The 22,706-nt window shown below is 18.8% G+C and overlaps 4 protein-coding genes across 4 annotated transcripts; 3 read left to right on the forward strand and 1 right to left on the reverse strand.

Annotated features, from left to right (window-relative positions):
* Positions 1 to 2,605: 2,605 nt before the first annotated feature.
* Positions 2,606 to 11,072, forward strand: SRAE_X000201800 (JNK-interacting protein 1; the record flags this gene model as incomplete). The annotated part of the gene is made up of 13 exons (XM_024643052.1): positions 2,606 to 2,611; positions 2,674 to 2,761; positions 2,813 to 2,883; positions 2,991 to 3,197; positions 3,701 to 4,284; positions 4,344 to 4,594; positions 4,642 to 5,505; positions 5,612 to 5,684; positions 7,522 to 7,536; positions 7,628 to 7,764; positions 9,800 to 10,225; positions 10,270 to 10,664; positions 10,716 to 11,072. The coding sequence occupies 13 exons, from the start codon at positions 2,606 to 2,608 to the stop codon at positions 11,070 to 11,072; spliced, it is 3,474 nt and encodes a 1,157-aa protein (XP_024499489.1).
* Positions 11,073 to 12,903: 1,831 nt separating this feature from the next.
* Positions 12,904 to 14,788, forward strand: SRAE_X000201900 (Major facilitator superfamily and Major facilitator superfamily domain, general substrate transporter and Major facilitator superfamily domain-containing protein; the record flags this gene model as incomplete). The annotated part of the gene is made up of 2 exons (XM_024643063.1): positions 12,904 to 13,936; positions 13,983 to 14,788. The coding sequence occupies 2 exons, from the start codon at positions 12,904 to 12,906 to the stop codon at positions 14,786 to 14,788; spliced, it is 1,839 nt and encodes a 612-aa protein (XP_024499490.1).
* Positions 14,789 to 14,976: 188 nt separating this feature from the next.
* On the reverse strand, positions 14,977 to 19,685 carry SRAE_X000202000 (Ceramide glucosyltransferase; the record flags this gene model as incomplete). The annotated part of the gene is made up of 6 exons (XM_024643074.1): positions 14,977 to 15,594; positions 15,636 to 16,086; positions 16,135 to 16,192; positions 16,257 to 16,350; positions 16,482 to 16,509; positions 19,669 to 19,685. 6 exons carry the CDS (start codon positions 19,683 to 19,685, stop codon positions 14,977 to 14,979), a joined length of 1,266 nt encoding a protein of 421 aa, XP_024499491.1.
* A 1,787-nt stretch (positions 19,686 to 21,472) lies between these two features.
* Positions 21,473 to 22,417, forward strand: SRAE_X000202100 (EF-hand domain and EF-hand domain pair-containing protein; the record flags this gene model as incomplete). Its single annotated transcript, XM_024643085.1, has 1 exon — positions 21,473 to 22,417. One exon carries the CDS (start codon positions 21,473 to 21,475, stop codon positions 22,415 to 22,417), a length of 945 nt encoding a protein of 314 aa, XP_024499492.1.
* Between the last annotated feature and the right edge of the window lie 289 nt (positions 22,418 to 22,706).

A 22,706-nucleotide genomic window follows, 5' to 3' on the forward strand; every position in this document is an offset into this window, starting at 1 on the left:
TTATTATTTTTAAATTAAAAATATATAAATAAATATTAATTTTATTTTATTAATAAAGAATAAATTATTAAAAATGTCAATAAAGGTTACTTATCAAATTCAATTAATTTTTGTTTATTTTTTAAATTAATAAAATTAAAAAAGAAATTTTTAACACTATAACTTAAATTATTCTTCAATAAAAAAATTAATTTCCATTTCATTTGAATAAATATAAAAATAAATAAATAAAATAAAACATTTTTTGTTATTAAATATATAAACTAAATTTCTTCTTATCTTTGGTAAATAATTTATTTCAACAAAATGGTTTATAATATATATTTTTAAGTTAAAATTTATATATGTTAAAGAAATTTTTTTTTTTAAAATACTACTTTCTACTTAACAAATAAATATATATATATATATATATATATACATTTCGTCAAATAAAGAATAATTATTTTGAATATTGATATTTTAAAATTTATTTCTATTTAATATCAATTTTTTTTTTCCTTTCTCGATAATCATTTTAATAATGGTAATAAAAAAAAATTATCTAAATACAAATAACGAATTATAATACATATTCATATTTAAATTATATCTTCTTTAAAAATTTTTTAATTTTTAAAATTTATTTTTTAGTTTAAGCTAAACAACTATTATAAACTTCTTTGTAGAAAAATGGCATTATATATCATTTATATTTTCTTATATTTAAAAGCAGAAAATTAAAAATACAATATCATAAAGTTATATTGTTACTTCATGTTTAAAATACTATATGTTTTAAAACATAACTTTATACAATAAAAATAAAAATAAAAAAAAAATTTTTTTTAAAATAATGTTTAACATATGTAATAAATTATTTACAGTGAATCAACAAATTTTAACAAAATTGTTTGAATTAAAAGAGGAATAACAAAAGTATATATATATATATTTAAAATAAACTATATTGTAATATTAAAAGTTAAAAAAATTTTTATATATAACAATACGTCATGAAACGGAAAAGTATTTTATTGTTGTAGTAAGATATAGTATGTCTTTTATCACTTGTTGATATTTGTCAAGGAGAGGATAGTTTAAGCAAGGCAAGTTGTAGTATAAGTAATAAATAATCGAGTTAACTTAGTTGGTTCTATCAGAAAATATGAAACAAAAGTTATATCTTGGGACTGTGTCATTAAACCATGAATATCTACAAGATATATCTTTAAAAAATTTTTTTTATACTTTCAATGAATATTAGATTTTATCCTATTCTTAAAAATTATTAAATTAAAATTTTTTTATGCTTTACATAATCACACAATATATAAAATATTATTTGCCAATCTAAATACTTGTATCAGTTTAATATATATATTTTATACGACATAATATTTATTTATAAATTATTTAAATATGCAATCTTTTACGTATTACTAACATTATATTAACAAAAGTATACATAAATATATTTTTTTTCTCCACATGTTGTGATTCTGTATTTTATTTATTATTGTTTTACCCTAAATTCGTCACATAAATTAAAGTTACCATATATGTATATATTTATTTTTTTTAGCTAAATAATTCAAATAAAATATTTATTTATATTATTTCTAAATTATTTTAATACAATAATAAGATTTATTTTTTTTACCTTTTTACAATTGTGCTTATAATTTGATAAAAAAAAAGAAAAATTTTTTTCTTTTTTAATTACCGTAATATAAAAAAATATTTTGTTTAATAGTTAATATATCTGATAAGAGTAAATTTAACATTTTTTTTTATACATGATGTATTGTTTCTGTAATATAATCTTTTTTAACCATATTTGAAATTGTCGTGTCTTTTAAAAATACTTCAAATGCATTAATATAAAATTTTAAAATCATTTATATATAGTAGTCTTTTTTTTTTAAATTTAATTTATATTTTTTTTTGTTAATATCCTTTGTTTCATCATAATTTTGTATATATTCATTTATTAAGCTATTCAACCATATATTAAAGTTTAACAATCTCATTATAGTTTTTAGTGCTTCTTTTATCCATTTTTAAGACTATTAGAGATGTAAAAATTGTTATTAATGTTTTGTTAACATAAATGCAATGATATGTTCTGTTATTAGTTACTAATGAAATATAAGAAACATTTAAAAGTTTTTAACTAATTATAAAAATTTTTTTTTCAATTTATTTTCGTAGACATTTTAATAGTTTTACAAATGATTTATTTTTTATATTTTTTTATTCTCTTGTTTATTCATTAGATAAATATTTTTATTTTGAATAAGTATTTTATTATGTCTCAATGTGATAAACTTTTAAATTGCATTAACAATTTTGGTAATGTAAAACTCCATATGAAGGTATATAATGTAACTACACATTTCTCCTTTCAAAAAATTTATATTGATATTTTCTCTAGCATTTTATAACAAAATTTTATAAAAAGCTGTTATATTTTAAAGTTACTTGACATGTTTAATATTCCTCTAATACTTTATTCTTTATGCATTTTTATTCATTATTCATTAATTTTTTTTTTTATTAATTTTTAGTTAGATGCATAGCTCATACTCATTAAATTATAACCAGTTGCCTATATTAAATAAAGATGAAGGTAATAAAAATTGTATCGTTAATGATGATGTTAAGTATAAAAATTTGCCATATTCGGTAAAGTCACAACAAACATATACTACAACTAAAAGTGAAACTTCACGTTATTCTGATAAAGAACTTTTAGAATATGAAATAGATAATATTTCAAGTAAAATTCCAAGTTTTAGTATATATCATAACAATTATAATAAAAATTTAGATGATATGAATCCTCTTCCAAATGCAGTACTTTCGGATTTTTTAAAAAAATATAATCAGGAAAGAATTCATGTAAGTTTATATATTAATATTTAACATTGATTTATTTATAAAAAAAAAAAATTACTTTTTTTATTTAATTATACTGAAAACAGATGTAATAATAGAATTTTTTTTAGCATTTAAAGAAAAAAAATGATGATGAGATGGAAACAAGTTCTGACAGTGATGAAGATTTGTATATGCACAAAGTGTTAGCACCATTGAGAAAGTCAAAAACAACTCCAGGATTGTATAATTCTTCGCAAATTAGAGAATATAATACCAAAGAAAAAAAGAGTTCTCTACTTCCATTATTAAAATCTCAAACAGCATTTAATTTTATGGTAAGATAAAAAAAATACTATTATAATAAAATGGAAAATAAGATAATAAAAAATACCTTTTCTGTTATGGTAAACTTAGAATTATAAATTTAAAAAAGTAGATAGAAAATAGTATTTTTATTTTTAAAATACATAATATAATGGATATATGTTAATCTCCATCATTAAAATTTTTTATAATATTTAATTATAGTTTAATTATTCTTATTGATTATTAAATGATTTAAAAAAAATATACTTAAAGTATTAAAAATCTTTATAGACTTCTTTTTCTAAGAATAATTTTTTAATGATATAACTTTAGAGGTACTTCAGAATTTAATTAAAATAAATTCTATTTTTAAAAATATATATTTTGTCATATAATTCTATACATGATTTATACTTTTAAAAGAATAAATATTTTTAATTTTATAGAATTTCTAATATATTATTCAGATATTTGTTTATTTAATATATAATAGTATTATTCCATTTTATTTATATAAATATTATGCTTTAAGGAGATTCAACGAAGTAAAATTATAAAAAATGACAAAACAAATAATGAATGTAGTGATTCTAAGGATAAAATTTGTTTAATTGAAAATTGTGTCATTAACAATTATGAAGAAAATACAAGACCAATTTTAAAAAATTATTGTTGTGATAATATATATAAGTCTAATTGTGAAATTTCCTTTTCAAAAAATATTAATGATAAGATAGAAATATTACAAGAAGATAAATATATTGAAAGGAAAGAAGAGGTGTGTGAAGGGGAAAAAAGTGATAAAATTATCGAAAATAAAAAATATATTAAAGATTTTAACAAAGTTGATGAAATAAAAGATAATAAAAATATTTACATGAATAGATGTTGTTTAGAGTCAAACTCAACAATTAACAATTTAAATTTATATAAAGTTTGGTCGGTTCCATCAAACATTGATTATTTTGGAGAAGGATATGATTATCAAAATACTCCTACTCTTACTTCCTATGGATGGTCAGCACCTGAATTAGATGATAAATATATTTATCATACAACTAATACATCTATCTATTCATCAATGTCAAGTAAATATAAAAAAGAAAATAATATAAGGTAATTATTAATATTTTATTGTCTAATTAATTAATATTAAAATTATTTATTATTTTTAGAAGACAATCAATAATAAAAAATGCATTAAATATTATTGGTAATTCTCTTTACAGTTACAAAGATTTTGATGATGATGAAGATGATGATTTACAATTAACAAAATTTGGAGATACAAAATATTTTGAAAATATGGAAAGAAACATATCATTTATTAAAAATAAAATTTCAAAGTCAATGTCTGATAGTAATTTATTAAATTTATATGAAGATAATTTTGACACAACAATAATAGAAAAAAATACTAAACCAGGTATTTTACTTAAACATATTTTTTTAAATTTTATTATTTTAATTTAGATATGACATATGAAAAATTAAATGAAAATAATTTGATAACTAAGGATAAATTAAATAAATGTCATCTTCCCATATCTATTTCAATGATTGAAAATTTTGAATTAAAAAAGAATATTATTGATAGAATTGAGGAAAATATGTCTTCTAACCATGATAACTATAAAAAATTTAAATATTTTAGTGAAGATAATAATTCCATTGAGAATTTAAATATTTCAAGTGAAAAAAATACAAGAATAAATAATAAAAATATTTATGAAGAAAATAATAAAATAAAAAATGAAATGTTATGGTTAAGAGAAACACAGGTAAATAATGAAAATGAAGTTAAAGCAAATAATAATTATGACAATTTCAAAAACGATAATTTTATTGAGTCATATAAAAATGTACCATCAAATAGAATGCAAACAAAAGAAAATTATTATGATTCAATAAATGAGGAATCAGAATATTATGATATTACAAATGATGAATTACAAAATCATTTAATGGCTTCATGTGATACTGAAAATAAATCACATATTGTGGAAGAAAGTGTTAGTTCTTCTTATCATAATCAATCACCTTCAACTAATTCTTCATCAACATTATCAAAAAATGAAAATGTATTTGTTAACTATAATTCTCAAAATAGTAATTCTTTAAATAATTTTATCACAAGTAAAAATCAAAATTGTGATAAATATATTGTTCCCAATTCATTGTCATTTTATAGTAAAAGCAATATTTCATCAAATTGCATAGTAAATGGATCATCATTAACACCTATTAATTCAATTTCATCTATTAGTAGTGGAAGAAAGCGTATTTTACCAAAACGTCCAGATTTTATAGAATGTATACCAACTACTCCAAATAGAAGTAAGTAACAGAATTTTTTTATAATATTAATTAAAATTTAACATTTTATATATATTATTTTTTTTATTATTGACAACTTTAAAATAACCATTTATTTATATTTAAGGTGATAATCATGCTGCAACAGCTTCCTGTGCAATGAGTAATTATAGAATTGAAGATGATCTCGTATATAAAAGGTAAATTTAAAAAATAATAAAAAACATTTCAACTTTTATCCATTAAATAAAAAACAATCTTTATATATAGTAACTTTATATAAAGATTTTTATAGTCTATTATTTAAACAAAACTATATACTTTCTTAAAATAAAAAAAAAAAAGTTTTTTATTATAAAATTATAAGTATGGAAAAGATTTAATTTATGATTCAAAAGAAAATATTCTACATTATAATTTTTTTGCCACTTCTTTGTAAAACAAAATATTTTAAAGTAGAAAAAGTTGTCTTATCTTATTTTATAAAATATACAATTTTGACAATATAGTAACATTTTTTAAGGATTCTTCACCTTTTTTCTCTTTTTAGAAGTTATATAAAAACTACTTTTTCCCTTATGACTTGATAAAATAATTTTTTGATAAACTAACTTGATAGAATAAATTTAAATAACAAAATATTTGATATAATATTTCTATTCATAATATTGTATATTTAGTAAAAATTTTTTTTTTTATTAAATTTTTAATTAAAATTTATTTTAAACATGGTAAAAGTTTAATAACGTCAAAAATTTTAGTTTAAATTTTCACTAATCCTTTCAATGTATATTTGAATATATTCATTTAGTTTTCAATTTTACCATTTCAATAAATAAGTATAAAATAAAATTATATTGAGAGTAAGTGATAGCACATTCAATTAGAGTACTTCACCCATCTACATTATATCATCCTTTAAACGAGTATAGTATAAATATTCAAAAATAATTGAAAATTTTTATATACTTTTTCTTTTTAGCAAAAAAAAAAAAATAATTTAAATCATCTTTTTTAAAGATAAATTAGTGAAAAATTTTTAATTATGAACGAGTAAAAAAAAAGGTACAATTTTAAATACCCTAATTTTATATTTATGTATATTTATAAATTTGTTCTAATTTATATAACAATTAAACTTATATTTATGGTTATATATGTAGATATATACATGATATTATAAGCATGTATACAGATTTTAATTTATTTATAAAATTTTTAGTTTTATCTGATTATATTAAACTATATGTCATCTAAAATGATATATAATACAATTTTTTTTTATTAAAAATTAAGCATAAAACAAAAATTAATTTTTTTGTTTTTATGATCAAGTAATGTGGGATAATTTAAATACAAGGATATTTAATATGTTAAAACTAAAATACATTAGCATTATCAAATTTTAATTATAAAATAGTTTAAATAATAAAAAATTATTAAATTTAATATGTTTTCTTTTCATTTTCATTATTCTTACTATGTTTGGATTCAGTTGTCAAGTAAGTATTGACTATATACTTATTAGTTTAGATAGTTTTAATAATTCTTAGTAGTATTAGGTAATATTTTTTAGTATATATGATGCCATATTTTGAGTAATCATAATTTATGACAAATTAATAATTTTTATACTTTATATTTTTTTTTCTGTATAAAACCGTAATATATGTGGTTTTGAGATGATATATAATACTTAACCATTGATTAAGAATAAATAGTTAGAAAATATTAAAATACGCATAAATACTTGGAGCACCCTGTATAATATAATTCAATTTCGTTTTATTTAAATTTATTTTTAATTGACAAAAGCATATTATTTTAAATGTTATTTTTATAAAAATCTTTTTCCTACCATTATAAAATTTTTTTTTATAAAGTAATTAAAAATATATAAATGTTTTTATATCTAAAATCTAAAGAAAATTTATTTAATTTTTAAAAGATAAAAGAAATTGAATTAAATTATTTTTTTTTTTATTTAATGGACTGTATTTGTAAAAAAAAAATTTATTACTGTTTGAATTTTCATAGGAATAGAAATATGTTGTAAGTTAATTAAAATATATTTAAACAAAAAAATTTAAAATTAAAATATTATTTTTTATTTTTTAAAAAAATATAAAAACTTTTTTTTTAGGGATTTTGTACAATACAATTCTGGACCTAATGTCAATCATCAAGATGGTGGAAATAACTACTACAGTACTCAAATAAATAATAATAGATTTAGTAATTCAATGTCACAACAATATTTAAGTTCAAATATGGTACAAAGTAAGTTTTATAATATTTCTTTTAAAAAAAAATTGAAATTTTTATATTATGCTATTTTATATCATTTATAAAAGAATGTCTTTATTAGAGTATGTATTTTTTTATATTTATCATACAAGATAAAAGAAGAAATACATTTTTCTATTCAATTTTAAAATAATACCTAATTAGTAAATGTATACTTTTATGTATTCTAAAAGAAAATTGTTATTTAGAATTAAATTTTTTTTTAAATAAAAATAATATACTTTAGTTTTTCAAAAATTGAAATATAACTATACATATATATATCATATTAAATAATAAATTAACAAACCATAAACTAAATCTAATTGTACTTGAAAATTTATACAAATTTTACGCAATTATTATTTCTATTTTTTAATGCCATAAGTTCTAAAGTAGAATTAATTTTCATATCCAACTGCATATAGTATATTATTAAATAGTGACATTTGTCTCTGTTTATACTATATGTCCTACAAAACAAGTAAAGATTTTATAAATGATGCTTATGATAAATTGTAGATAATTCAATAGAATGCCACAAAATATATGTATTTTCTTTTAAATAAAGATTGTTAATGTAAATATAACAAAAAAAAATTGTTTATTTTAATTTATTTATTATTATAAAGACTTATTTTGACAAAATAAATTTCATTTTTTTATTGCATTTGTATTATTTAGCTAATTTGTAAATAATACTATTTTTTTTTAACAAAAATGTAATTTTTCTAATGCTTTTTTTTAGTTTAATTTTCTTTTTTTTTTTGTTGGTATTATATGTATTATTAAAAATTGTTTATGTATTTTTTTTTAATTTTTACTATTTTTATTTTTTAAATCTTTAATATTTTCCAACTAATTTTTATTTACTTATAAGAATAGTTTCTTTTTTTTTGTTACATTTTCTTTATCATAATAATTCAATGATAAAGTATTATTGTGATTGTACAATGTTTAGTAATAATGGCAATAGTCAGAGATAAACTTTAAGAAATAAAAAAGAAACTAGTCATAGGTTATAAAATAAAAGAATATACATAGAAAATTGTCTAATTTTGGTTTTAACATTATGTAATGTTGAACCTCTATATCCTTAACATAGACAAAGCGTATAAATTTAAAGTATAAGAAGAGTGATATTATTGGTTGGAGATGCGTAATGTATAAAAATATTATGTTGAGTCTATAAAATTTTATTTTGATAATAATATAAAAAATTAATACTTTATTTGTTCAAAATTTTTTTCAATTACTATTGATATATTATTTACAATTTTTTTTTCTATAAAATTTATATTATATAAATATATATATATTTAAAAATAAGATAATTTTAAAAATGTATTTATTTTTTCATTATAAAGTATTGAAAAAGTTTATTTATTCATTATTATAGAAAAAAAAAATTTTTTTTTCTTTTTACTTTAAATAATTTTAAAATATCACATTAGTAAATGAATACTGTTCTTATAAAAAAAAATATTATTAAAATTGTTATTCTATTCTTAATAATAATATTCATTTCTATAAAAATTTTTGACATTCGATAACATCTACTGGTTTATTATACCATTCTATTTCTAATATTCACAATAATATAAACAATAACAAAAATATAACTTTATGCCTAAAACTTTTTAGACCATTTTAATTAAAATGTATTTATAAAATTTTATTTATATTTTAAAATATCAATTTAATTTTTAATTAATTTTAATATTTTGTTAAGATAATTTCTTTTTTTAGAAATACTATTATAATTTAAATATTTATCATTTACATTTTATTACACAAATATTAATTTAATTATACAAAATAATATTTTCATTATATTAATGTACAAAAATGGCATATATATTTTTTAAATTATTTTTATTTTAATGAGAAAATGTTGTCCTTCTTTCAAACGTCATTTTATATTATTTAATCTTATATTTTTAAGTTTTATAGAAAAAAAGATATTCTTTATAGATTAAAATATAAATTTAATAAAATATTATTATTATTTTATTTTTTTTTTTTTTAGATATTCCTGGTTTATCTCAGGTATTGCAGACAAATAATAATACAGGATCTAATAGAAGTCATCGTAAACTTCCACCATTGCCAATAAAAGCTGAAATTGCTGCATTAATTGAAGGAATAGCAAAACCTCTTCCACCATCAATATCTTCTTTAATGAATCCCTCAAATCATATACCACAACAAGGACATTCATCAATAAATTCAACTAATAAACCCGTTAGTTTAGATTATGATGTTCATATAGAACCTCAAATGCAACATAGTCCTTGTTATCCATATATTAAAGCAAATACATTAAATGGTAGAAATTCTGGTGATCATCAGTTATGTTATGGTATAGAATCAACTATTATTCGATCAACTTGTACTATTGAAGATAGTTATTATGAAGATGGTTTAAATGGAAATGCTCAAGGCAGTGTAAAACGTAAGTTATTATATTTAAAAATTTTTTTTTATATTTTTTTTTAGAAGTTATACATACAAATAATGATGATAGTTCTGGTGTTTCAAGTTGTTGTACAAATATTGATAATTTAAATCCAACTCATCGTGTTCAGAATATATTTATTCCAAGACATGATGATGAAATATTACTTGAAATTGGTGATGCAATACATGTTGAAAGAGAATATGATGATCATTGGTGTTTTGGTACAAATCTTCGTACTGGAAAACATGGTATATTTCCATCAGCACATATATGTGAAATTGATTTAGTTGAAGAAATTTGTATGGGTGCTTTAAATTGTAATCCAGCAAAACAATTACAAGAAGATAGAGATACATTTTATTTAACAATGTTAGCATCAATTGAAGTTGCTCATCATAAAGGAAATGATGTTCTTGTTCAAGCAATAAACAAAGTATGTTACTTAATTTTAAACAATATTATTTACTTTTTTATTTTAATTTAGGTAATGTCATGTTATCAAAACAAGGAAGAAATTTTAGTACCACAAACTGTTTTGATGGAAGTATCATTAAGAGGAATTCATGTTATTGATAAAAAAAAGAAAAATTTCTTTCGTTGTCCAACATTTGATTTCTTTTTCTCTCTTCAAAATATCTCATTTTGTGGGGCACACCCAAAACATTTAAAATATTTTGGTTTTATTACCAAACATCCATTATTACCAAGATTTGCTTGTCATGTATTTTTATCAAATCAATCAACACAACCAATTGTGGAAGCAATTGGTAGAGCTTTTAAAAGAAGTTATGATGAATATATGGCATTTGCTCATCCAACAGAAGATATCTATATTGAGTAAAATTTTTAAATAATTTTCGTTAATAATTAAATACAATGTTCAAAAATTAATAGTCACAATTTATTATTATATGAATTGAAACATATTAAAAATGTTATAATATCAAAGTTTAATGAAAAAAAAAACCATTTTTTTTAACATTATAAATAAAAATAAAAGATTTCACATATGAATAAAGTTTTTAGTTTAAAGTATTATTTTAAAATGTTTAATTTAAAATAAAATTAAAGTTAAAAAAAGCAAAACAAAAATAGTTTTGTTATTTAATTATTCACCACTTATCAGTTTTTTTAAAGTAATTTTGGTAAAAACAATTTATACTTATCCTCTTTATTGTTTACAATATTTTAAATTGATATTAAACATAGTAAAATAATTATTTTTTTTATCAAAATAAAAGCAAAAAAATAAATAATTTTTTGTTTTAATAAAATTAACTCAGGTGATAAAAAAAATAATGTCTATTTACTCATTAATAAATAATATTATTAAAATGCCATTAGTAATGTAACCACATTCATTTATATATTTTTATAATATTAATATCAAATTATATGATTTTGTTATTTGATATTTTAGAAAATCATTTTTATTTAGTCCTCTATTTATAAATATAATATAATCTTATATAAGAACTTTAATTTTAAAACTCAAATGAATTTAAACAATTAATATCATTTGATCTTTCAATAAACATTAAATTTTAGATGGCAATTGTTTTACTAGTGCAAAAATAATAAAAGATAATGTGCTATACTTTATTTTTCATTGATTTGCAAAAAGTGTTATTTAACAAAGTATTAACAAATAATTTGAGTATGTCAAAATATAATATAAATTTTGACTATCACCCGATTTAAATATTTTATATATATATTATTATTATTAATATATATATATATATTTTTTTTTAATTTTTATTATTTAATAATACTTTTTAAATAATTTAATTTAAAAAATATAATAAAATAACAACTTTTTTTAAGAAAAAAATTTACATATGGCATTATTTTTTTTCTAAATGTTATAACATTTTATTAGAATAAATTTTATAAATATCAAGTAAAATAAAAAATTTTATTTTATAAGATAAAGTTTTTCTTAAAATGCTTATTTTATATAGATAAATTTTTATATTCATATAGTTTTAGAGATATAATTTTAAAATAAAAGTTACACTATTAATTCTAAAAATTTACATCTTTTTATAGTTAAAAGATAATAAAATTGTTTAAAATACTAATGATAAAAAATTTTTTTTTACAATTTAGTGGTATGCCTTATCTTACGTAACTTCAACCTTCTTTATAATGAATAAAAAATTTATGACATACAAAAATTACATTGATATAATGTGTTTTTAGATATCTCAAGAAAATATTTAATTTAAAAATATAATTTAATTATTGTTTAATAATAATTTATGTTTATTTTATGTATTATATCATTTTAAATGTAGATTGAACTTTATAATTATTATTATTTTAACATAAATTATGAAAATTTTTTTTTTTAACATTCTACGAGTTTATAAACATTTTTTGTAAAATAAAATATAAATTACATTTCATTACAATAATTTTTTCATCAAAGTTTTAAACGATCAAATGTTAACTAAATGATGTATCTATCAGATGAATGTATAAATATGTCTTTTCCATTTAAAATAGTTTTATTATTCTAAGTTTTTATTTATCAAAAAGAAGTGATTAATTAAAATGATGTCAATATGACATTTTATTTTAAAGCATACATTATTCATTAACATTTTAATGATATTATTTTTATTTAATTAAACATTTTTTTAATGTTTTAATTTCAGATAAAAATCATGAAAACTGATCGAGAAAATAAAAAAAAAAATTTAAAAGATAATCAACTGATAGAGGAAGAATTGGAAAATGAAGGAATTCTTAAACCACCAGATGGAGGATATGGATGGGTTGTTGTATTAGGAGCTTTTTTCGCAAATATTATTGTTGATGGTGTTGGTTTTACAATTGGTGATCTATTAATTCCAAAATGGTTAGAAGAATTTGAAACCAGTCAAAGTTCTGCAGCTCTTGTTACCTCAATACTTCAAGGAACATATTTACTTATTGGTCCTGTTGCATCAGCATTAGCAAATAATTTGGGATGTCATGTTGTTGTTGTAATAGGTGCATTATTAGCAAGTGCTGGATTTTTATTATCAGCATTAGTACCATCACTTCCTATATTATATATTACATTTGGTTTAATTAGTGGTTCAGGATTTGGTTTTATGTTTTTAACAGCTATTGTCATTGTTTCTACATATTTTGACAATAATAGAGCACTTGCAACTGGTATAACTGTTTGTGGTTCAGGTATTGGAACAATGTTTTTTGGTTACATTAATCCTATATTATTAAATTTATGTAATAATAATTGGAGAATATATCTTGGTGTTGCATCTTGTTTTACATTTTCTGTTTCAATTTGTGGTTTTATTTATAAACCACTTAAACCAACAGAGGCACAAGTTAATAAAGTTGCAAAAATTGCTACAGAATATTTAGATATTAAAGATACTGATGAAAGTAATATAAATAATTTGACAACTAAAAGTAAATCAAGCTATGTTACTGAAGGTGTAGAATTTGAAAGATTTTCACAAAAATCAAGAAGTTTTACAAATAGTTTTAATTCTTCACGTCCATTTTTATCAACATTAGAATTACATGTATCAAAAAAACAAAATCAAGGATCATGGTCACAACATGATATTGCTGCATCTGCAACAAGAGATAGTGTAATTGAACTTAATAGACCATTATCTAAAGTAGATATTTTTCTTCCAACATCAATGGAAAATATACGACAAAGATCTTCTAGTCTTCATGGTAATTAATTTTTTTATTTTTATAATATTAATTATTAACATTTTAGGAAGTATTAAAAAAAAACATATAAGTAAAAGTACAAGTAATTTAGAAGAAAAACCTGTTTTAATGTTAAGTACATTAGCATTATCAAATGGTGAAGAATATGATGAATCTGGTAATATTTCATGGAAAAAAAATGTTTCAGTAGCTGTTAAAAAAATACTTGATCCATCACTTTTAAAATTATTTAGTTTTATTATATTTGCTCTATCAGGATTTTTTACATTTTTCTGTTTTTTTGTACCATATATATATTTAGGAAGGCAAGCATTAAGTAAAGGTGTTCCTGAATCACAAAAAAATAATTTACTTATTTATCTTGGTTTAGTTAATACAATTGCTCGTGTATTATGTGGTTATATTGCAGATAAACCATCTGTTGATGCTCTTCAAATATCAAATATTTCAATAATTATTGGTGGTATAGCAACATGTTTTGTACCATTTTTAAGTGAATATTGGATGTTTGTTATCTATACAATACCTTTTGCTCTTGGTGTTGCATGTTTCTCAGCATTACGTTCAGTTATTTGTGTAGAATTATATGGTATTGAAAAATTAACAAATGCATTTGGAATACTTTTATTATTTATGGGATTCGCAGCAGTATCAGGTGCACCATTTGCTGGTTTTATAGCAGATATAACGGGAAATATGGATTATTCATGGTATATTATGGGTTCCATTATGATTCTTTCAGGAATGATAACAATACCAATTAGAAAAATTGTTGAATGGGAAAATAAAAAAAATAATAATATTGAACATGATGGAGTATCTGAATTAGAGGCATTAAAAGAAAATCATTAATAATTTTTATATTATATATTTTAACAATAATTTAATGTTAATTATAAAATTATCTTACTATTTAAACAATAATAAAATAACACTATATTATTTTTTTTGTTGTTGTTAAACTAAGTATTATGTTAATTTTTTGTTATATATATTCTATATATTAGTTGAATTATTATTCAAAACATTGTTAGTTATTTTTATAATTTTTTAATTTTTCCTCCCCATGCCAATTTAAAATAACCCGCTTTCCAAACTATTTTGGGATCAATTAAAGCTTTAAAAAATAATGGAAATGCTAAAAATTCTCTCAATAACCAAAGAATAATAAATTTGAAAATTGAAAAACTTGGAATACCATTTTCTACTGTACATAATAAATGATAATCCCAAATGCACCAGTATGTGATATGACATAAAAAAAAGAATATTGGATTAATTCCAAATAACTTATTATATGCAACTGCTCCAAGAAGGCCAGATACAAAACATTCTTGTAATGGTTCCAAAATAATTGTATGTGGTAACATTGCTACTCTTAATTTAATCCACCTACAAATTCTATTATTAAAACTTTTTATACCATCAGGAGATGAATTTTGTAATGCTGGCATATGTGATATGCATGATTTCCAACCTTTTTTTGCTAAAGCTATTCCAAAAAAATAATCTTCTGCAAGATATTGAGCAAATGCTTGAATACCACCACATTCATCTAAGACATCTTTGCGCATTAATGATGACATTCCAGTTGAACATGTAAATTGTAGACAATTTCCAGCAAGGTAAATTCTAGCGTGACCAGTTCCAAAATATACCTAATGAGATTATATAATATAATAATATTTTGTTTACTTACTTTTTCAAAAGCTGCAGCAAAACCGGAACGATCTTTACAATAAGGTTGTTGCGTAACTAATGCTATATTTTTTTTCATACATGCAACCATATCTGTTAAAGCATTTTTTTTCATATATATACCAGAATCACTAATTAAAACAAGTGAATAATTTGCAAATTTATATGCTGGCATCATATTATTTATTTTAGGATTTAAACCAACATTTTCACCACCAAGAAATATTTTTGTATTAATATTTGAATATTTTTTACATAAATCAACTACAATATTATAAGCATCATCCTCAGTTGAATTTAAACAAAATAATAATTCATATGTTGGATAATTTAATAAAAAAAATGTTTCTAAATTTGTTTTTAAATTATTATCTTTACCAACTAATGGTTTTATAATTGAAACACCTGGATATGATTTTAAATTTTCTGAATTTTTATGTAAACGATATTTACTAGAATAATAAATAAATAAATAAATAAATTTTTATTAATAAACATACCCATATTTATATGATAGTATATGTAATAACCATAATCCTGAAACAAATAAAGCAGATGCTATATAAAAAAAATCCAAAAAATTTGTATATATATGTGACAATGATCCCTGATATGTTATTACAGGAATCATTGATATGTCTTTTGTAATATCGGATGAATGCGACCAGTGAAACATTGATAAATATTTTTATGATGATTGAATAAAATTTTGCAATCTAAAAATTTTTAAAATACAAACATTATTTTTATATGGTCTCATTTTAAATTACATTAAAGTTCTTTGTCATAGAATGAAGTCATAAAATGACTAATAATTTTATCAAATATTTGTAATCATTATTCTTACCTTAAAATCACTTGAGTATAAATGACTACTCAAAAATAAATTTGAAATATATAAAATTTATTTTTGTAACAAAAAAAAAAAATATATATATATATATAATATATCAAAGATACAACACTTTCAATAATAGTTATATTACAATAAATAAAATATTTTTGCTTTATTTTTAGTAATAAATTTTTAATTTTTTACTTTAAAAATATTTAATTATAACTAGTAATAGTATAATTAAAATTTATTTTAATTAAGTGTAATAATTTTCAATTATTTGAACATTAAATTATTCTAAAAATGTATATTAATTGGAATGTTTAATACTGATATTTTAAGTACAAAACGATTCTAAGAAAAACATTAAAAATATTTTAAGATTAAGTTAAATATATAAAATCAAATATATTGAAAATTGACCGGAAGATTATTTAGATGTGATGTAATGTTGCTTTCCCATAATCTTATTGAAGAAGATAAAAGATAATTATATTTTCAAAATGATTTTGTCAATTGGTATCAACTTAGCATTAATGTAAAATAGAGATTACCATTAACTAAAGAAAATGAAAATTAACTAAAACATAAATTCTCTTATCTTTTGACTAATTATTAATAAAGTAACAGTGATATAACTAAAGTAGTAAAAACAAACAAAATAAATACTCTACTAAGATAGCTAAACAAAATAAAGAATGAAAACATTATAAAAGAAATCATAATCGATCTTTTAAATAAATCAATTAAAAAATAATTTAAAATTTAACAAATCGGTATAATTTATATTTAAAAAAAAAAAAATTTTGTTTTTAAACTTTCTAATATATACATATATTTTACAAAAGAATAGACAATAATAAAAAACTTTTTTCGGTTATTCATATTTATTTCTTCAGTATAAAACTATATAATAAAATATTTTTATAGTATAATAACATTTTAAAACTTTAAATGGAATATATACATACATACGAGCATTATTTTTAATTTTATTGACAATAATGACAAAAGTTTGCGCTTATCTTTTTATAATTTTTTTTGTTGGTCTTTTTTAATAAAAATATTTAGTTACTATTTTTTTTTATTAAATAAGTATTCTAAAAATTATAAAATAAATTAAAAGAATTTTTAAAATAATAATATTTTTTATATGAAATATATAACATTTTTCTAGATAAAAAAAAATTTATATTTATAATTGATTTTTATATAATAAATAATTTATTGTGATAAAAATTTTATAAAATATTTTAACTCAAAAATTTTTACAAAAAGACATCATATATATTTATTTAACAACTATTATATTGGGTATCAAACATTAACTAACAAAATTGACAATGTGTCAAATTGTTTAAAATTCCATTTTATCTATCATAAAAATTTTTATTTTTCATTAATATAAATACATTATATTTAGCCTTAATAATTAGAGATTACCTATTGTACAATAACAATTTTGTAATTACAACTAATAATTTTAAATCTCTTTATAATATGCTTATAAAGTGAATTACATGAATCATATAGTATTAAAGTAAACATTATTTAAAATTTCCAGAAATTTAATAATATTTATAAATAAATTAATAATAATTAAAATTAATATACTAGTAATTTAAATAAAAATAATTACATCAACATATTTCTGTTTAACCTATGATTCATGTAATATAAAAAGATTATGATGGCGGATACATGCAATTAACTTTTAAATGTTACTTTTCATTATACCAATAATAAAAAGTTAAATTTATGCTTCTTCGTTTTAAGACCTAATATTGGCATTGAATTGTTGGAAGCAAACTTTTACCAAAATATAATAGTTTTGTTTTATTAAAAAAAAAAATTTTCTTTATAAATAATATTATCAATATAATAGTATAAATAAAATTTATATTTAAGCAAATAATTTTTCAGAATTAATAGTAAATGTATGATTGTTTATTTAACATTAATATGAAAAGTTTTAAATAAATAACTAAAGACAATTGTATAGTCAAAAAAAAAAAAGTTATGCAAAATACAAAATTATCTTAGAAAAAAACATTTCTTAAATGATAAATTTTCTACATTTGACTAGTTAATATATATGAAATTTTAATATAATAATGATTTGAATTTTAAATAGTATTTTTCTAGTAAAGGACATTTATAATATGTTTTCTATATTAAGATGTTTTATAAATTTTTTAATTATTTTAAAGATTAATGTTTTCCTTATCTTAAAGAACTCAATTTAATACTATCAAAGGTTTCATTTATAATTAACTAATCGATGCATTATAATATTCAATTAAATATTTTACTTTAACAAGTGTTAATGATAAGGTGTACTATAAATGTCTTTCTAACTAGTATTAAAAATACTATAAATTTCTTTTAAAAATTGAAATGTTTCATAAAAAAAATATATTTATATTAATTTGAAATATATATTTATAATTGTAAAAATAAAATACATTTAAAATAACTAATATATGGTTAAAAGAATACTTATATAAAGGGTAAAAAAAGGTATTAAGGATAACTAACTAACATACTTATTCATTTTATTGTATATAATAAAGCTCACTATCTTAAAGCTTATTTTTTTCATTTATATTTATAAACTATTCTTGCAATTCACATATTTATCTTATATCTTCAAGTATATGCATATATATATAAATATATTTAAATTACAATTGTCTTATACAGGCTATTTTTTTTAATTGTAAGGAAACATACAATTATATTTTAGAAAAAAATATTGTTATCGTTTTAATAATAAATGTTTAAATATTATCATAGATACTAACATTTTTAAATAAACAAAAACTATGTTCATATTTTTTTTTGTAGTTTATACTACTAATTTTTAAAAATAAATAATTTTTTTATTAAATACTTGTCAAATATTTATGAATAAAAATGTTATCTAAGAATAAATAATATCATTTATAAAAAGCAACTTTTTTTTTTGTTGATTTTATTATCACTTTACATGTTTATATGATTTTAAAAATTATTTTAAAAAAATATAGAAAAATATAAATTTTATCATATATATATAATGAAAGACAAAAAAAATCAAGTATGATTTGAAAATAATTCAATAGTTTTTATTATAAATCATTTTATAAGTTTACTTAACTAACTTAATCTATTTATAAAGATTAAAAAGTGTTAGTAAAAAGAATTGCATAAAACTTACTAAAATATTAATGTCATTTTGTTTTAATGCAATATGATATAGATTTTTTTTAAAATATAGCAAAAAATAATAAATGTAATGTATAAATCATATACAAATAAATGATTCATTATTCTTTAATATGACATGTTTAAAATACTTATTTTTTCTTTTTTTAAAAAAACTTTTTTTTTGAATTATTAATATAGTAAAATTTTATCTATTGATTTATTATTTTGAAAAATTTTTTGATAACATTAAACATTTTGTGTGAATCTGTTTTGTTTGTAATTAAATCTAAATATTTTTTTTAAAAAATTGTTAAACGATTTCTTTATAAAATTTTATAAATTATGTATCATTTTGAGTCATTCAAATTACATGTTTTAAAAGAAGAAATATTTCATAATTCAATTTAAAATGATTTTGTGACATTTAATATTTTTTTAATGTTAAATGGTATAAAAAAATATTTCGTTGTAAAGATTGATAAATTTTTTCTATTAATTATTACTAGGATAACAAAAAAAAGAAAACAAAGAATGATTACTTTTTTTTTATCTAATAAATAACTTTAAAAAAATGTAATCTTTTTTTTTTTTATTTCTAATATCAATTTACAAATGCATTAAGATTTTGTCTGAATTAACAACATATACTTCCAACTCATCAATTTACTACTTTTAAATACTTGCACTTAATACAATACTTATATTTCTTTTTATACAACGTGTTGAATTGAAAAAAGATATCTATCCTATTGTTATTATACAAATAAAATTAGGTTATAACACATTTTGTCATTAACAATTTGGAAGAAAAATTATAAATTTAGTTTAAAAAGTTATTCTAATTAATATTAGGTTAAGGCTTTAATGATTGATATTATTTATATGCCTCTGTTGTTTAATTATTTGTATCTGGTCTTTTTTCTTTGAAATATTAGCGTCACCAGAAATATATTAATTTTTTTTTTTTATAATTCATTATAATTCTCGAATATTCTTGAATAACATTAAATCAATCTTATTAGGTTGTTTCTAAGGTTACAGTTTTTCTATAAATAATTTCATCATATATACTTACTTGCCATAAACAAATTTCTTGAACCTATAATTTATTTGTATATGTTTTATTAAGATCAAGAAGGAGGAGATTATTTATATATTAGTATAGATTGCTAAGGTTGAAAAAAAAAAATAAATGGCAGTAGCTGTGGCTTTTAATACAGCCAAATCCATAGAATTATTACACACAACTAACTTATATTTTCATCATTTTAAGATATATCTTAAAAGAAGATAAAACAGTATTGTTAGAGATCGAAAATACTTTTAACAACCCCTATATATAATCTATTTAATTTTATTATATAGTGATCATAGTATTTATCTTTTAACATCTTTTTAAGAAAAAACGTTTCTTATAATTGACATATTACACTATATATATATTTTGTTGACCATTTGTACCATTAATATTTTATTTAATAAGAAATAAAAAAATAATAAAAATATTTAGTTATAAATATATATATTAATTTTTATATTAATTTATATCTTTAAAATATTAGTATTACTATTAAATTTTAATTTATAAAATAAGTTTTATATTTTATTAAGTTATTATTTTAAAATATTTTTATTTGTTATAAAATGTCAAAGTTTGTTTATATTATTTATATATAAATAAAAAGTTGACACATTTATTTTAAAAATTAAAGTATAAATATGTATTATTATTTATAAATTTAATTGACGACTTTTATAATATCAAATTAATTTATAAAGTTATTATTATATTATAATTTATTATATATTTTAGAATGCGTTTTTTAATTTTAATATCTCTTTTACTTATTGGTATTACATTAGCTGAACATCATACTGATCCATTATCTGATAAAGAACATGGACATGGAAGTGAACATAATAAACAATATGATCATGAAGCTTTCTTAGGTAAGGATACTGCTGCTGAATTTGATGAATTAACACCTGAAAAATCTAAAGAAAAACTTGCTTTACTTATTCCAAAAATGGATAGTAATGGTGATGGATTTGTTGAAGAGGATGAACTTAGAAATCATATTAATTTTATGCAACAAAGATATGTTAATAATGATGTTGAACGTACATGGAAAAATTATAAAGCTGAAAAGATAGCTGATGGTAAATTGTCATGGGCTGATTATAGAGAAATTGTTTATGGACATCCAACAGGTGAAGGACAAGATTTATCTGATGAGTATAAAAAAATGATTGCTAGAGATGAACGTAGATGGAAAGTTGCTGATTATGATTCAGATGAAAAATTAGATAGAACTGAGTATGGATGTTTTATGCACCCTGAAGATTGTGAATCAATGAGAGATGTCGTTGTTACAGAAACTATTGAAGATATTGATAAAAATAAGGATGGATTTGTTGATATTAATGAATATATTAGTGATATGTATAGACCAGAAGATTATCCTGAATTAAATGGTAAAGAACCAGAATGGGTTGAATCTGAAAGAGAACTTTTCAAAGAACATCGTGATAAGAATAATGATGGTAAATTAGATCGTGATGAGATGCGTGATTGGATTATGCCAATTGGTTTTGATCATGCTGATGCTGAGGCAAAACATTTAATTGGAATTGCTGATGAAAATAAGGATGGAAAACTTTCACCAGAAGAGATTATCCAACATTATGATACATTTGTTGGATCACAAGCAACTGATTATGGTGAGCAACTTCAAAAACATGATCCATCTGAATTATAAAAAAAAAAAAAACAAAATGACAAAGTTAGAAGGAAAATTCCATAATTATTTATTAAAAAATATAAATTAATAACTGATGATAATAATTTTTACCATTTTTATAATTCATTTAAATGACTTATCATAATACTTATATCGCAATACTTTGCTGTTGTGAGGTTTTATTAATACTAATTTTTCATTTAACTAAATAAGTAATGAATTTTCACAATTTTTAAGTAATAAATATTAATGTTTGTTTATTTTGTTATTTTTATTACCTTAAATCATTAATTTGATTTAATAAACA

Source organism: Strongyloides ratti, scaffold srae_chrx_scaffold0000004 (genome assembly GCF_001040885.1).
Source record: "Strongyloides ratti genome assembly S_ratti_ED321, scaffold srae_chrx_scaffold0000004".
Lineage (NCBI taxonomy): Eukaryota > Metazoa > Nematoda > Chromadorea > Rhabditida > Strongyloididae > Strongyloides > Strongyloides ratti.